General features: G+C 38.7%; 1 protein-coding gene and 1 long non-coding RNA gene across 3 annotated transcripts in view; both read left to right on the top strand.

Moving 5' to 3' along the window:
- The first annotated feature begins 815 nt into the window (after window positions 1-815).
- The window catches only part of LOC710897 (uncharacterized), a 49,136-nt gene continuing 32,232 nt past the window's right edge, over window positions 816-17,719 (top strand). For both annotated transcript variants that reach the window (XM_077996666.1, XM_015133434.3), the window contains exon 1: window positions 816-1,014. In XM_077996666.1, the coding sequence (XP_077852792.1) occupies window positions 1,012-1,014 (3 nt within the window). In that variant the 5' untranslated portion in view covers window positions 816-1,011. The remainder of the gene's footprint in view (window positions 1,015-17,719) is intronic.
- Window positions 7,260-10,052, top strand: LOC114676893 (uncharacterized). The gene is made up of 2 exons (XR_003728071.2): window positions 7,260-9,418; window positions 9,590-10,052. It is a non-coding gene; the product is annotated as an uncharacterized LOC114676893 (long non-coding RNA).

Raw genomic sequence — 17,719 nt, 5'->3', positions numbered from 1 at the left:
TCTCTCTCGGGAAGAGCCAGGCACAAGCACTCTCAAATTTCTTTTCTCCTTTGAAGCTCATCATTACCCTGTGAGGCTCATCATCCCTACCTTTTTTAGATAAGAAAACAGAGGCCCAAAGAGGGCAGTGACTTGCCCGGGGCCCTACAGAAGATGTCGGCCTCTCCCCGCACCTGGAGGCCCTGTCCTAGCTGACTTTACCCCACAGCCCAGCACTATCCCTGACTAGGATCCGATCTTGGTTCACTATGCTTTTTTAGGTCCTTAGGCAGGCTCAGCTTTGGTGGGAAAGAGGGTGTTTTGGGAGGCCTGGGCGAGTGGCCCCTCTAACCAATCTGCCAGGCCCTCAACTCTCAGTCTCACTGAGCCACTCCATTAATTGGAAGCAGATCCAAAATTGCTTCACAGACTGAAGGTGATAATTGTCTGCAACCAGCTGGTGCAGCTGCATCTCCTGGAGGAGTCTGATCTCCTGCAGCTAAAGGGAAAAACAGGATGCTGAGACAGGGCCTGCAGCATACACATAACTATAATTCAGAATGTAATATATACACACACACGTAAATATAATCAGAAAGTGATATAATCTTATATGCAAGGTTAAATACAAATGTCTCTCAGGCAGGGCCAGGACCCCAGCACAGGGAGGAATCTGCCTGAAAAAGGTGCAGGCAAAAACCTGTCACTCCTGCCTCGTTCAGCCCAGTGTCTGATTACATTTTCTGTCACTCAGGGTTTAAATGGGTGGGGCCTGGAGCCCTAGCCAATCAGTGGTGCTAGCGTGAAATTGTCCAATCAGGTGCGCAGCTACAGACGAAGAGGCGGCCTCTTCAATATGGCGGGGCCTTTGTCTCCTAGCTCCCGGGCTCTGAGCCCAGTTCCCGTCTCCACTGTTCCATCTCCTCCGCTCCTGGAGCTCCTCGGTGACTCTACCATAGCTTCTGTTATCCCGTGATCTGCAGGTACTGGGAGATCCATAGGGAGGACGGCGGAACATCCGGAGGCTGGGAAATGGTGAGAGCGTGGAGTGGGTGTCCCGAGAATGGGGAAGAGGGTGTTTGAATCCGGCCGGAACCGGCTGCGGTTGTATCTCGGCCTTCTCGCGGTCGGCTCTGGAGTCTTCAGCCCCGAGTCCCCGCGGGCACAGCTCAGTCCTCATTTCCCTCCATCGCAGATGAGGGGCTGAGCCAGCAGCCAAAACCGTACGTTTTGTTTTTTCCATAAGCTCGAATTTCTCCCCAGTTCAGGGCCCTTTCTGGGCAGCTCTGTGCCGCAACCTCGAGTCTCCCTCCTCCAGATTGTGCGGGGATGATGGGAGCGTCATAAGACGAGAATCCTCATTTAGGGTCTGGAGTTCCTCCGTGGAAGAAGCAGTGGGCCTTGGGGTCCCTAGTCCCTTCTTTCTCCTTTTAAAAATAAAATTGTGGCCCCTTTTTTTTTCCCGAGACAGTGTCTCACTGTGTTGCCCAGGCTAAAGTGCATTTCTTCTCACTGCCGCTTCCACGTCTCGGGCTCAGCTGATCCACTCACCCCAGTCCTCCAAGTAGCTAGGACTAGACGGGTGCGCCACCATGCCTGTTTTTTGTTTTTGTTGTTGGTGTTGTTTTGTAGAGACGGGCTTTTGCCATGTTGCTTAGGCTGGTCTCGAACTCCTGAGCTCAGGTCTCAGGTGATCCGCCCGCCTCGGGCCACCTAAAGCGCCGGGATTACATACGTGAGCCACCGCCCTAGCCTAAATTTGAGGCAACTTTAGGATATAGTTTGGGTGTGTTTTCCAGCCCAAATCTCCTGTTTAAATGTAATCCCCCATGTTGGAGGTGGGGCCTGGTGGAAGGATTATGGGCGCGGATTTCTCATGAATAGTTTAGCACCATTCCTCTTGGTATTGTCCTCCCAATAGTGAGTGAGTTCCCTGAAGTTCATTTAAAAGTGTACAGCAGCCCACCTTGTCTCCTTTTCAAGCTCTTGCTTCACCTTCCTCCGTGATTTTAAGCTTCCTGGGTGGGGCCTCCCCAGAAGCAGACGCTGGTGTTAATGCTTTCTATACAGCCTGTGGAACCATGAGCTAGTTAATCCTCTTGTAAGTTACCCAGTCTGAGGTATTTACAGTAATGCCGGAAGCGATTAATACAAACAGTTTATTTGCACAAACAGCAATTTATGAATCAGAACAGCCAGCTATGATTTGTTGTTTGGGTGCTCAAAGGAGGGTCTTGGAACAAAAGGCTTCTTTTTTTTTTTTTTTTTTTTTTAAGAGGTATGAGGAAGCAAACCAGATACAATATTTGATTGGTTCCAGTTACGTATTGCATTTGAAGCCCTCCGGTGGAAATGTCCTGGTTATGTAATTAGCTTTTTCTTGGCAGCTTGTGGTTGGTTAAGCCTAAGGTTTTTTTGTTGTTTTTTTGTTTTTCCTCAAAGTTAGTAATTTACAAAAAATTCCTTTGACGTAGTTAGGTTTCCTTAGGCAGAATCCCAGGGCGCCATGGCCACTTCAGCCTAATTGCTAGCTGTGTAATTATTTTAATGCTCCACAGGGTCGTTGGTTTTCTCTGCATTTTTCAAATGTTTGGCAAGCAGGGTCTCAAATCTAAAACTGTTCTCCCAGCCTAACTGTTCTAGGGACTGTAGAAAATTCTACATTTCCAATTTCTTTCCCACATTCCCAAATGCCAACTATCCCTCTCCAAATCCCATTATGAACTATCAGTTCTTTATTTAATTTTAAAACTGATGTGGCATTTTAGTTGTTTATTTTTGTTTAACAGAGCCGTGGGTGGCTCTTTTTAATATATTCGTCTGTTTGTGAATATTTCACAGGACAGAAAAGCAAAGAGTAATCACCTGACACTCTGCGCATCTCCTCTCATCTTCTCTAGGCACCCGCGCCTTCCCAGAATGTCTTTGGAAAACTTTGCAGGGTCGCGTGTCCTCAACCACTCTCCTGTATTTTCCTGGTTCCAAGTATTACAGCTTGTTGGGGATGATCCAAGACACCCACAAGGACCATGTCTCTTGGAGTGTTTAGCAAACACTAGCCCCTGGGTCATCTCCTTTCACAGAAGAGCCGGAGGTATTGGGTGGAGCCTCTCAGGGGAGCAGCTGGATGCCCTTGTGCTGAGGACAGTTTCCTGATTTACCCTTCCTCTAAAAAGCTAACCGCTTTAACATTAAGATTTTTTTCCCTCTCAACCCTAGTTTTCTTTTCTTGCAGACACGCTGGTGGTCAACCAGTCAGGTTCTGGTATTGAGGGGAAAAGGCGCAGACGCATCTTGCTCTCTGGTTTCTCTCAGGCTTGTGAAGGAGAATAACTGTCCCAAAGTACAGGAAAGATCCACCCTAGTGAGGGAGTGTATAAATTTGCAAAGCAAAATACACATCCGCCACACAGGGGGCAAGTGCAGTGTCTTTTGGGAGAGTAATGATGAAATACTTTAGTGAGCAGAATGGGGGTGGGGAGAATCTCTCAAGTAATTGACACATGAGTCTAATACATCTGTGTTCCAGTCAGCACTACTTCCCCCCGTGTTTGTCGCCTTGAATGTATATGTTCATTCACTTCAACTTCAGTTTTTCATTAATTGTATAATGGATTTTATCGTTAGAGCTTGAAAGATTTAAAAAAATGTTTTCCAAGAGAAAAGAGGTGGATTTAGAAAAAAATAGTTTGTATTCCATTGGTTAAAAATTCTCATTTACCTTTTATATTTCGCACAGTGAGCGTGGTAAGATTCTGAGGTCTGTTCTATTTAGTATGATTTCAAACAGAATCCCAGGGCTTAGCTTTGGGAATGCTACCTGGGAAAAGACATAGAGGAAATGTCTTTCATGATGCCTGCAGAAAAATAAATACATATCTACAAGAAAATATAGTAGATTAACACATAAATTACAAAACATTCATGAAAACATCAGTTTCTGTCTTGTGCACAGTGGAGAATTTGTGACAGTGGCCAACTCATTTTTTAAAAAAATTTCTGCTTCATAGGAAGTATTTATGTGTACACAATAAAAGTACTTCCTACCATACATACATATCTTTGCTCAGGTTATATATATAAAGCAATATGATTGTCTAGTATAATCGTAGCCAGTGAATCTGTAGTTTTTTTTTTTTTTTTTTTGAGCTGCAATGGATGTAACAGTTTTATCAGTAATTTTTTCTAAGCTTATAAAAATATTTTTAATCATATGTTCGTGGGAGGTGACAACCTCACCAAGGCAAAAACATTTTTTCCAATAAAATGAATGAAGCTGTTTTTTGAAAGCCAGGCAGATAATTAGCAGATTTTTTTCAAATAGAATCTTAATCTAAAACAGATTGGTGGCCATGCCTGTGGAAAAGTTAGAGAGAATTTGTCCAGTGCTGGGTTTTTTCAGAGCTATGTATAGAGAGAGCAGTGACCAGATATTTTAAAAGACATTACCCTTCAATTTAGTGGCACAGGTACTGGCTAAGAAAATCTGAAAGGGTTCCTTCCAACAAATTTGGAGTAAGTCTTTTTCTTCATAAAAAGAGAAAATCAAATTTTATTTTTATATTATTAATATTAAAGCTAATTTTAGGAAAGCATTATAAACAGATGTATTCAATCTCAATCAGCTTTGACCGTACAAGATAAGATTTCTATAAACCTTTTATAACCCCTTAAAATTTTATTTTTCTCTTTCTCCAGTTTTCCATCTCCATTAAGTTTACCTCATTTTCTTTATCTTTTTTCTTTCAATTTTACATATTTTTTAAATAACCTCTAAACTCAGCAAAATTGCCTTTTCTTTAAGAAAAACCACATCACGTCTGTTTCTAAAATATTTTTTCATAAACACATTTTATTTTCTTTGTACTCTGTATGTAAAGTTGTTTCTCTCCTTAACAATAGTTTTAGTTAGTATATCTTAGGCAGAATTTTAATTTTTAATAATCTTAATTTATAGTGAAAGCCTGAGAAGTAAGCAATTTTAACTATTAGTCATGTACTAAAATTTTATAAATATATATTTTATACTTTTTAGAAACATAGGATTTTAAATGGAAACATTTTTATTGTGGAATAAGACATACTAACAGATTTTAAACTTATATTTAAAAATTAGTTTAATTTTTAACTAATGAGCTGAGATCCGGCCACTGCACTCCAGCCTGGGCAACAGAGCGAGACTCTGCCTCAAAAAAAAAAAAAAATAGTATCTTAGCATTTTATTACTTGGGGATAATTTAGATGTTTAATGAATAGCCATCATTTAATGTAACTTAACAACAGTCTGCGAGTGTAGTTTCCATAGATTTGAGACACTGAACACATTACAAAACAATTAGTATTGTAAGTTTATAAACTTTTGTCCCATTTACATGTTTTACTTATTCTTAACAATTATTTTTGTAAAATTTCATGAAACAGACTAATCTACTCATCTAAAGTTAAACTTCCTATTATCCATTTTTATATTACCATGTTGGGCAAGTATCATAAAAGCAATAAACTTAAAGTTAAATATATACATATTTTGCTGAGAAGTCAGAAGACATTGTTTTTTATTAAACCAACAATATTAAACTAGTCATGTTTACCAAAAGATTTACTCAGTTCACATATTCTTGAAAAATATTGGGCTTATTTTTTAATTCATGAGCAGTTATCTTTAAGTTAATTCAGTACCATGTAGATAATATACAAAGACATTTATAGACATATATATACATGTAGACACAACATATGACTTACTCATGTTTCTGTCTAAAAGCCCCAGAGAGGGAGTTCATTGTAAAAGGTAGTAGAGCTTCAGACCTCAAAAGAACCTGTTTACCCACAACTCTGGGGGCTTCATGAAGAAAAACAGAGGTACCCTGCCAAAAAGGAGAAGCCTATGGTGCTTTATCTGTGCTCTTCAAGGGGTCTCAGGCTGCTAGAAGTTTCCTTTAGTTGTCCTCTATAGTGACAAAAGGTTTTAAGTGGAACATAAGACACATAGAAGGAAATGGAAGAATTAATTCCAGAGGAGACAGTTTGAGAAGATTTTGTTTTCCAAAAAGCCAGTAAGGTTCATTATTCTTGGCAAAAATCACATCGGCAAGAGAAGAAACAAGCACATAGAGATACTAGTTTAGGGAGAGAGAAATTTAGTTAACTAAAGACCTTATATGGGAAAACCGTAGGCCTCAAATACGCGTGTGTATGTGTGTATATGTGTGTGTGTGTGTACATATACATATATATAGCCTGTCAATTTTAAATAAATGGACTTTTGACTGTAGAGCATTTAATTTTTTAAAATTATTCTCCTGCCTCAGCCTCCCAAGCAGCTGGGATTACAGGTGCCCGCCACCACGCCCGGCTAATTTTTTGTATTTTTAGTAGAGGCGGGGTTTTACCATGTTGGCCAGGCTGGTCTCAAACTCCTGACCTCGTGATCCGCCTGCCTTGGCCTCCCAAAGTGCTGGGATTGCAGGTGTGAGCCACCGTGCTCAGACCAAAACATTTCTTTACTTGTCTTTTTCTTTCTAAAATTTACATCAAGAAGGAAGGGGATGGGGCATTTTTGTTTCCTGGAGGACTAGGGTAATCACTATTCAAAGCTGTTTCTCTTTGAAATTTTTCAGTAAATAGTTTTCTTTTTTCCAAACCACAGTATATGGTTTTATTTAGTTCCAGAGAGAAGACTAAACAAACAAAACAACAAAAGTTTCTATTACACTCTAAATATAAACTGAAATTTTAAATTTTAAATTAAAGGCATACCTGAACTGGTGACTAAAAACCAACACAAACATTCATGAGGCCAAATCCAAGAAATCCTGTATGACTATAAAACTTCAAAATAACAAAAAAATTGTAGCTCTTCTATAATCAAAACTTATCCTAAGAACAGCTTACTGCAAATGGGTTGAAATCTATATTTTCAGGCCACATTTTTTAGTATCTCAGCTTCTCAGCTTACCATCTACCTGCAAAGGCCAGACACAAGATCTTAAGAAATGGTTGGTAAAACAGGAGAACGAAAGCTGTCTATATGGGAGTAGACAAGTTTGCAAATGTGGACTCCAGAAGGTCAAGAACAAAAATCAAATAATAAAAACAAATACTTTAGTAATTAATTATTATGTATGTAATGTTTTTGCCTAAGCTAGAGATAATTCATTGAGAAATAAAATTTTGAGATTTGGTCTAAAAATACTTGTTTTTTTTTTTCTAATTTGATCTCAGCTGGAATGCTGTTTTGCTAATTCTCTGGATGTTAACATTTCAAATCCATGGTAAGATTTACATCTCCGAGAGACTGAGAAAAGACTGGAGAAAGTTAAAATATGTATTGTAAATCCTGCAGCAAAGTCAAACAGGCAGTTTGAACATGTAAAAGGTTTTTTTTTTTTTTTTTTTTGAGGAAGTGAAAGAGCCCTCTTAAAATGTACTTTGAAATCTCTTATTAGAATTTAGCCAGGCAAAACAGAAAGAAGGCCTTTCATTAAATTTCATTCTAAAACCTGCCTTTTCCAATTGCACATGGAAATATATTAATTTAGAAATGTCAAAAGACCTTCATTTTTCTCATTGCATTTTGGGGTCATCTGAAGTCATGTTGGTCCATTTACCTAGGCATTTGCAAGGTGAAGCTCCACAAGTATTATACATAAGTTCAGCTTATGTTTCTAAGGGATGTTACCTAGAACGAAAAGCATGGTTTTGATGATCAGTTTTCCATAATTTAGAAACTTTTCAAAGGTAATCATGGCCAGAGCAGTGTGCCAGTTCTAAGTGTGCTGTTTATGAGCATCACTCCTCCAGGTGTCACCCAAGAGTTGCTGATTATAGTGCTGGGTGAGCAATGCTTATGTTTACCTTCCAGCTTAGTTAAAAGTTTCTGCAGGTGTTTTTCTTTTGGAAAGACCCTGTGAGACTGGTACACATCGTTGAAAATCATCCTAACACCTCTACAAAGTCTCAAGTTGCCTAGAGCACCCAAATGAGTCAGATAAAGAAATTGCCTTTTCTCTTTGGGATGAGAGAATTCACTCCCATGCACCTTTTGGTTTGAAGGTTCCAAAAAGTCAAGTTGAAATTAGAAGCAATAGAAAACAGCTGTGTTTTTAAAAGCATGTTACCTAATTTAGAACAAAAGAAGTAAAACCACCAGGGCTAGACTGCCAATATTATGACCCAGATTTTCTATCTTGAGACAGAAGCAGAGAAAGCAGTTAAAAAAATTGAAATTAAAAATCTAACTTTAATCAAAAATGGAAATCTTTTTTCTAGAAAGTGAGGGTTGAAAACAGCTCAAGCAAAGTCTTGACCTCACGAAATAGTAGGGAAATCTGAAATCAGAAGTATTCATCCCTTACACTCAATGAGGTACTGGGAGCTGGAAGAATACAAGGGCTTCTCATTGGCTAGTTTCTGAGTTCAAGAGGGATGTTGGATGGTTGGGGATGTCCCTCTGAATCCTGCTCACAGCACCACAAATGTCAATCTAAAGGAAGAAGCAGGGGCAAAAAAATAAAATTTTAAAGAATTTACTTGAGCCAAGGTGTGGACAGCTGCCTGGAAGACTCAGATGCATGTTACCTAAGATGTGAACTTTGGCCTTTTAAATACGGTTTATAAAGTAAAAAGCAGAATAAATAGTTGGCCATTGTCAAGAATTCTTGTTAGTTTGCAGAAATAACATTGATTAATGATAAGCTATATGTTGTTGAACTACCGTCTATGAATTATGGCAGAATAGTTAGGTTAATTTATAGCTACTCATGCCGTCAATAAGTCTAGATTTCACATAGCAAGTAGCTTCAAGAAGTAATTGTTTAGCTTAAGGATGTAGATGGGAAGTGATATGGTTTGGCTGTGTCCCCACCCACATCTCATCTTGAATTCCCGCATGTTATAGGAGAGACCTGGTGGGAGTAATTGAATCATGGGGGCAAGTCTTTCCCTTGCTGTTCTCCAGATAGTGAATACGTCTCATATCTGATGGTTTTTTATAAACAGGAGTTCCCCTGCACAAGTTCTTGTTTTTTTTTGTTTTGTTTTGTTTTTTGTTTTTGTTTTTTTGCCTGTTGCCATCCACATAAGATATGACTTGTTCCTTCTTGCCTTCCACCATAATTGTGAGGCCTCCTCAGCCAGATGCCCAGGCAGAAATTTGCTGCAGGGGTGTGGCCCTCATGGAGAACCTCTGCTAGAGCAGTGCGGAAGGGAAGCCTAGTGGAGCTGTGAGAAGAGAGGCACCATCCTCCAGACCCCAGAATGGTAGATCCACTGACAGCTTGCACCGTGCACCTGGAAAAGCTGCAGACCTCAATGCTAGCCCATGAAAGCAGCCAGGAGGGGGGCTATACCCTGCAAAGCCACAGGGCGGAGATGCCCAAGGCCACTGAAGCTCATCTCTTGTATCAGTGTGACCTGGATGTGAGACATGAAGTCAAAGGTGATAATTTTGGAGCTTTAAGATTTGACTGCCCTGTTGGATTTTGGACTTGCATGGGACCTATAGCCCTTTTGTTTGGCCAATTTCTCCCTTTTGGAGTGGTTGTATTTACCCGGTGCCTTTACCCGCATTGTATCTAGGAAGTAACTAACTTGCTTTTTGATTTTACAGGCTCATAGACAGAAAGGACTTGCCTTGTCTTGGATGAGACTTTGAACTGTGGACTTTTGAGTTAATGCTGAAATGAGTTGAGACTCTGGAGACTGTTGGTAAAGCATGATAGATTATGAAATGTGAAGATACGAGATTTGGGAGGGGCGAGAGACAGAATGATATGGTTTGGCTGTGTCCCCACCCAAATTTCATCTGGAATTCCCACATGTTGTAGGAGGGACCCTGTAGGAGGTAATTGAATCATGGGGGCAAGTATTTCCCATGCTGTTCTCTTGATAATGAATAAGTCTCATGAGATCCGATAGTTTTTAAAGAGAAGTTCCCTTGCACACATTTTTTTGTTTCGCCTGCCGCCCTCCACGTAAGATGTGACTTGTTCCTCCTTGCATTTTGCCATGATCGTGAGGTCTTCCCAGCCATGTGGAACTGTAAGTCCAATTAAACCTTTTTCTTTTGTAAATTGCCCAGTCTCAGGTGTGTCTTCATCAGCAGCATGAAAACAGACTAATACAGGGAGCGGGCGGGACATGACTGCTTCCTCATTTTTATGCCTCTGGGCCTAATAATTTAGAGGTTGCTCACATGAATCAGATAAAAAAGTTATATCTAATTTCTCATTGTTAATAGATTATGTGTATCCAGCACAGGGGTGGAAGCAATAGGGGGAGAAGGCTGTCCTGGAACACACACCTGGGCATAAATACATGAGCTGCCAAGCTTTGTGGAGGAGGCACAGATGTACAGCAGGATTTAGTATATGCAGAGACTCTCTCAGTAAGTAGCTGTTTTGGGCTGTTTTGGACTTGCAAGGAAAACCATGCCCTGGATGCAAAGGTAGCCTTCCCTCAATGCTCACCCATGTCTGAAAGCACACCTCAGTTTCTGGTTGGTCTATGCAGTGAGAGAAAAACTCATCTTCAGGTTTGTCTTCAAAAGGAGAGAAAGACAAGATTGCTTAGAACTTCAGGACTTCAACTTGCTGGGGTAGATAGAGACCAATATATGTTTCTTACTACAATCACATTCTCACACTGACACAGCCCTTGATAATATGCTATGACCAAGGCTCCATACAGGCACACAGAGGTCTTTCTTCTTCTATATTAAAAGCTGCTGAATGTTCTGATAAGATGGTGGCATAAGGCTATTTACCCTGTGCCCTATAAATAAACATAGCTGCTCTGTCTGTTATTTTGCTATGACAAGTAAAGTCACAGGGAATAAACTCAGAAATATTTCTTTAACGTTTGTAAAGCTCTGTTGCATGATATAGTCACAGAACTGAGTTTGCAGGGTTCAAAGTTAATGCTTAGGTATTTTGTATATTCTCTTCTAATTGGATTGCACAAGAGTGTTTTTTACAGCATCACTGAATATTGTGGAATTTTTCCAACTGAGAGGTAAAAATAGGTATCTCTCTGTAGTCTTAGTGTACATTTCTATTTCTATATTATTTTCAAATTTATGAGCCAACTGCCTTTATTCATCAACTTTTTGTCTATTATGTTAAATACCTAAAATTGTGTTAAAATCGATGTCTCTAGGATGTTACAAAAATTTTTAGCTTATTTTTGTGTCTTTTAAACTCTTTTAAGGTTGTACTTTTATGTTTTACATACCTCTTTAAAATTTTCTCCTAGATGTATTTATTGTAGCTTTGGTAATGCCATCTTTCCCCCCTCATTATATTTGTTAAATTTTCATTGGTTTTCTATATTAAAATTATCAAAAATAATATTGTAAAATATGCATAACATAAAATATATCATTTTAAGCCATTATTAAGTGTACATAGGCTGGGCGTGGTGGCTCATGCCTGTAATCCCAACACTTTGGGAGGCCCAGACGAGTGGATCACCAGGTCAGGAGTTTGAGACCAGCCTGGCCAATATGGTAAAACCCTATCTCTACTAAAAACTACAAAAAAATTAGCCAGGCATGGTGTCACATGCCTGTAATCCCAGCTACTCAGGAGGCTGAGGCAGGAGAATCTCTTGAACCTGGGAGGCGAAGGTTGCAGTGAGCCGAGATTGCACCACTGCACTCCAGCCTGGGTGACAGAGTAAGACTGTCTCAAAAAAAAAAAAAAAGTGTACATAAAGTGACAATAAAGTACGTTCACACTGTTTTGCAACCATAACCACCACTCATGTTCATAGTTCTTTTTGTCTTGCAAAGTTAAAACTCAATGTTAATCCCAGTCTCCACTGTTAAAACCACTGTTCTACTTTCCTTCTCTATGAATTCTACCATTCTCAATAAATTATGTAAGTGGAGTCATACAGTATTTGTTCCTTTGGAATTGGCTTGTTTCAGTTAGCATAATGTCCTCAAGGTTCAGCATGTGTAAAATTTATTTTCCTCTTTAAGGATTAATATTTCATTGCATGTAAGTAACGCATTTTGTTTTTTCATTGCTGAAGACGTGGGCTGCTTCCAGCTTATGGCCATTGTGAATAGTGCTGCCATAAACACAAGCATATAAATATTTCTTCAATCCCCTGCTTTTAATTCTTTTGGATATATATTTAGTAATGAAATAGCTGGATCATATAATTCTATGTTCTAAATGTAGAAGAACGTACATTTTATGTTTGTTTGTTCGTTTTTCAAGAAATGTCCACATTGTTTTTTATAGTGACTATACCATTTTACATTTGCACCAGGAGTTAAAAATCATTCTAATTTCTCCCTCTTCTTTTTACCGCTTGTTCTTTTAGGGATTATGCTGTTATTTTTCGTATGATGGCCATTCTCATGTGTATGAAGTGGTATCTCAATATGATAGAACATTGATTTTTATATTTATTTTATAAACAGGTTTATTTTTTATGCTGCCACTATGCTAAATCTTGGTATTTGTTGAATCGCTTGGGTTTCTAGGTATAGTGTATCATCTACAAATAGAAATCGTGTTTTTATTTTTTTCCTTTGGGAATCATGTTTGATAAGGCCAGGCACTGTTCTAGGAAGTGTTAAGATAGTAACTCGTGACATCAAAATACAGTGTGAACAGGAGTGAAGATATAGACATTTCTAAAATTACGGCTGAGAATGTGACAAAAGACGTCTAATAGAGAAGAAAGTTGGCTTTAAAAAGGGCCTGAGGCCGGGCGCGGTGGCTCACGCCTGTAATCCCAGCACTTTGGGAGGCCGAGGCGGGCGGATCACAAGGTCAGGAGATCAAGACCACGGTGAAACCCCGTCTCTACTAAAAATAAAAAAAATTAGCCGGGCGCGGTTGTGGGCGCCTGTAGTCCCAGCTACTCGGGAGGCTGAGGCAGGAGAATGGCGTGAACCCGGGAGGCGGAGCTTGCAGTGAGCCGAGATCGCGCCACTGCACTCCAGCCTGGGCTGGGCGACAGAGCGAGACTCCGTCTCAGAAAAAAAAAAAAAAAAAAAAGGGCCTGAAACTTATTCCCACAATTAAAAAGTCAACTTTTATAAGTTACACAGACTCTTTGTGTCTCACAGCTTTCATTTGTGAAATAGAAATAATAATAATTACAGATTATTTATTTTATTGTTGAGTATGTTGAGACAGAAGTAATATCCTGACTTGAAAATTAAAATATTTATTAGTGTAATTAACTGAAATAACAGTAATAAGAATATGTCAGTTATTGGAATAGTTTAGATAATAGTTTAGTAGGACCATCAACATTTTAATTCTATAAAAAATGTACATCTTTCTGTTTACTCTTTACAAAACTGCTTAGTCACTCTCTATTACTTATTAAAACTTCCTAATTCTTAGTAAGGCCTTTCTAGGGCCACCTAAAATAAACAAACAAAAAAATACTATTCATAATAGCAAAGACATGGAATTAACCCAAATCGCTTTCAAAAGTAGACTGGATAAAGAAAATGTGGTAGATATATACCATGGAATACTATGCAGGCATAAGAAGGAAAAAGATCATGTCCTTGACAGGGACATGGATGGAGCTGGAAGCTGCTATTAGCAAACTAACACAGGAACAGAAAACCAAACACTGCATCCTCTCATACTAATAAGTGGAAGTGAACGATGAGAACTTGGACACATTGGGGGAACAACATACCCTGGGGCCTGTCAGGGGGTGGGGAGAGAGTCAGGAAGAACAGCTAATGGGTGCTGAGCTTAGTACCTGGATGATAGAGGTTGATCTGGGCAGCAAGGCACCATGACACACAGGTATGTAACAAACCTGCACATCCTGCATATGTACCCCAGAACTTAAAAGTTTGTTTATTTGTGTATTTATGTATGTATGTATTTATTTATTTATTTTGAGACAGAGTCTCGCTTTGTCGCCCAGGCTAAAGTGCAGTGGCGCGATCTCGGCTCACTGCAAGCTCCGCCTCCCGGGTTCACGCCATTCTCCTGCCTCAGCCTCCCCAGTAGCTGGGACTACAGGCGCCCGCCACCATGCCCGGCTAATTTATTTTTTGTATTTTTAGTAGAGACGGGGTTTCACAGTGGTCTCGATCTCCTGTCCTCGTAATCCGCCCGCCTCAGCCTCCCAAAGTGCTGGGATTACAAGCGTGAGCCACCATGCCCGGCCAAAAGTTGATTTTTTTAAAAAAGTAAGAAAATAAATACCTAAAAGCAGGGGTATTTGTGGTACAAAAATTCATGGTAAACACACCCAAACTATTTGAAAACAACATAATCTTATCTGTTAATGCAATTATGTTCTGCTTTGTTACTTATATATTATAAAATATAGATTCACGGCATCATTGCCAAAGTCTTCCATCTATTCCTACCACATATCCATTGTTGCTGATTTGTTCTTTTTTTTTTTAATTCGTTCATTTTCCAACAAAACTGGGATAAATATATATCTTCATGCTCATGCTATAATAATTTCTGACAATATGCCCTGAGTTACTCAAAAGGAAATGGAGTTGTTTTGCTGATGTTTTTGACACTTGGGTCCATCATCTACAACAAATAACATAAGAGGAGCCAAGGACACATGTGTGCCTGTGAGTCACTCAGCATGTGTCAGGCAGGCCCTGGGCTGAAGGGAGGCTCCAGGTGTCTCAGAAAAGGGAGGTTCTGTTCTACTGCACACAGACTGTCACACTGTAAATTGTTCTGTGATTCCATGTTTCCCCCAAGATCAACAGGAACTGAGGACACATAGGAAATGAGTTATGAGAGCAGATTCCTTCTCCCATTTAGCTACCAGTATGAGATTCTGCCCCCCCACCCCCGGGACACATGCACACTATGTAATAATGTGCTCACACACCTCTTAGGACAAATCTCCATGCTCACAAATTGCATCTAAATTTTCTTTGCCCTAGAGTTTTCAGCCAAATACAGGTGCCTAGAGGACTTTAGACTTATCCGTGTCCCCAGATCCTAAATCTGTGGCTATGATCTGCTCCATCCAGTCAACTGGGCTTCTGAGTCACCTGATCACAGTCCCTTCTACCTGCATAGACACAGAAATAAGCCAGAGCCTAACTGTTTCTGAGTCACTATCTGTAACACAAATTAGTCTTTCCCCTAACTCAGGACTGTCCCCTGCCCATAGGTCCTGTGAAACTAAATAATTCAAAATTTAAGCTGTTTGATACTCTAAATTATTCCGGGCCTTAAAGGAATGTAAATACAAGATCTGGGTAATGTGACAGGCAGCTGTAACAAGTCAGCTGTCACCTTTGTTTTTTCTGTTTATAGATTACACTTCTACATCTGCATTCTTTTGTCAGGTGTTGTAAATGGCTGAAGTGCCCCATGGAAGACCTCTTTCCCCTTCACCATTGACTTTTATTGTAGATTAACCTCCCTCTTACCTGTGGCTATTGCACTGTCTTAAGATGAAATGTTAAAATACACTCTTAGGTTGAAAAGGAAAGAAAAACCAGTTGTAAAAAAAAAATACACTGTAACCGATTAATTTTTTACAAATCTTAAACCAGGCTTGTATAGAAAACTTTGTCATCTTGTTCAATTTGTTTTTGCCTGTAGAAATAAGAACTTGAGTTTCAGCTATGAAGCACTCATCTCATTTCACTAGAGCTATTGTCTCATGGGTGACTGTTTCTAACTTTTCACTTGAATAAACTCTAATATTGGATTTTGAGGCTTTGTTGATTATTCAGATTATTTCACATTAACAGTTCTTCATAGCATCTTTCTTCTGCCTTTACTTCCTGACTAAACCCTCTTTCATGTGAAAAATTATACCCAATACCACTCCTCGGGTGCCTGATTCAGATGCCTACTGGAAATCAGATGTCCATGAATTCAAGGTCATGGCCTTAGACTTGGCTGTTGTAAGGGCAAATACAAATTAGAAATACCAGACTTAATTATCCAAGTTGAAGATAAGGCATTTTGCTCTCCTTTTAAAACATTAATTTTAGAAAAATTTTATATGTAAATTTATTTTGTCTATTAAATATATGTACATCATTTAAATAGGTAAATAGGACTTTGTCAGTCTTTTAACTTAGAAATGTCTTTCTGTAGGATCTGGAAACCATTGTATTGAAATGTAAATGGTTTACGTTTCTGTCGGACGGTAGGTAAATTCATAAAATATTATGAAGTCAAGGAAAGCTTATTTTGCTTTTGAATATAGCCAATTTAAATTTTCATTGAATATACCCAATATACATATAGGCTTCTCAATTGCCCAGTTAATTTAGGATGAACTATATATGACAAATTATGCTGTTAAGTCTTCTACTTAGACTAAATATGGTGATTTTTATTTCTGCTTTTGTAATCTCAGCAGATTGCCTATGATGGATGTCACATTGTGGTTTAATTATGTAAAAATAAATAATTTTCTTTGTCTTCTACCATTTTAGAGTATCTCTGAGGTTGGAGATAATTTTGTTTTTAATTATGTTTCCCAAACACTGTACAGAATTACCAGACAGGATATAAACACAGGAGGTATTCACAAGGCTTTAGTTCAGAGAGGCTTTTCTCTCTTTGGCTTGCCCCCAAATCTGCAGGCAGAGTATTTATCTGCGTATTTTTAATACACAGTCCCTTCCAGAGCAGTTCAGCCAGATTTGTAGAAAAATAGCTTCACAGCACAGCAATCAACCATTCCAGCTCCATCTTTCAATGCACTTGGCACCTTCAGACCTGAAAGTAATTTCAACACCATGGGACCCTGAATCTCAAATCTTTAGCCAATGGGCTAATGTTTTGTAAATTTTACCTTTTCAGAAAATTCTAACTTTTCATTATGTTTCTTTTGATTTTTTGGTTTTATATTCATTTATGTCTGCTATAGTTTTTACTGTTTTCTTCTAATTTTGGGTTTGGTTTGCTCTTGTCTAGTTCTGTATGATACATCATTAGTTTATTTGGAGATTTTTTTTAACTGTTTTGATGTAGGTACTTACTGCTATAAACCTTCTTAGTACTTCTTTCATTGTATTCATAGTTTTGTTACGTTTTCATTTTCATTTGTTTCAAGAACATTTTAAATTTTTTTCTTAATTTCCTTATTGGCCCACTAGTCACTCAGGAGCATATTTTAATTTCTCTGTTTGTATAGTTTCCAAAGTTTTTTCTGTTAGTGATTATTAGTTTTATTCTATTATTGTCAGAGAAAATACTTGATATAATCACATTTTGGGGGGAGATTATTTTAAGAGTTATTTTGTGACCTAACTCATGGTCTATCCTTGAGAATAATTCAGGGACTGAAGTGTAGCATTTGTATTCTGTAGCTTTTTGATGAAATGCTTTGTAAATGTCTTTTAGGTCTATTTGGTTCACAGTATAGATTAAGTTCAATGTTTATTTGTTGATTTTACTATCTGGATGATCTATCTCCTGCTGAAAGTGAGTTGTCGAAGTCTCTGTTGTATTGGGGTTGATCTCTCTCTCTTTAGTTCTAATATTTGCTTCATGTATCTGAGTTCTCCAGTGTTAGGTGCATATAAATTTGCAGTTGTTGTATTCTCTTGCTGAATTGGCCACTTTATTATAATAACTCTCGTCTCTTTTTATAGTTTTTGTCTTGAAGTCTGTTTTATTTAACATAGCTATTCCTCTTTTTTGGTTTCCATTTGCATGGAATGTCTTTTTCTGTCCCTTTATTTTCAGTCTTTCTGTGCCTTCATAGGTGAAGTGTACGTCTTGTAAGAAACAAAGTGTCA

Source organism: Macaca mulatta, chromosome 3, assembly GCF_049350105.2.
Source record: "Macaca mulatta isolate MMU2019108-1 chromosome 3, T2T-MMU8v2.0, whole genome shotgun sequence".
Classification (NCBI taxonomy): domain Eukaryota; kingdom Metazoa; phylum Chordata; class Mammalia; order Primates; family Cercopithecidae; genus Macaca; species Macaca mulatta.
The sequence above is the reverse complement of the archived record's forward strand: the minus strand, read 5'-3'. Positions and strand labels throughout refer to the sequence as shown.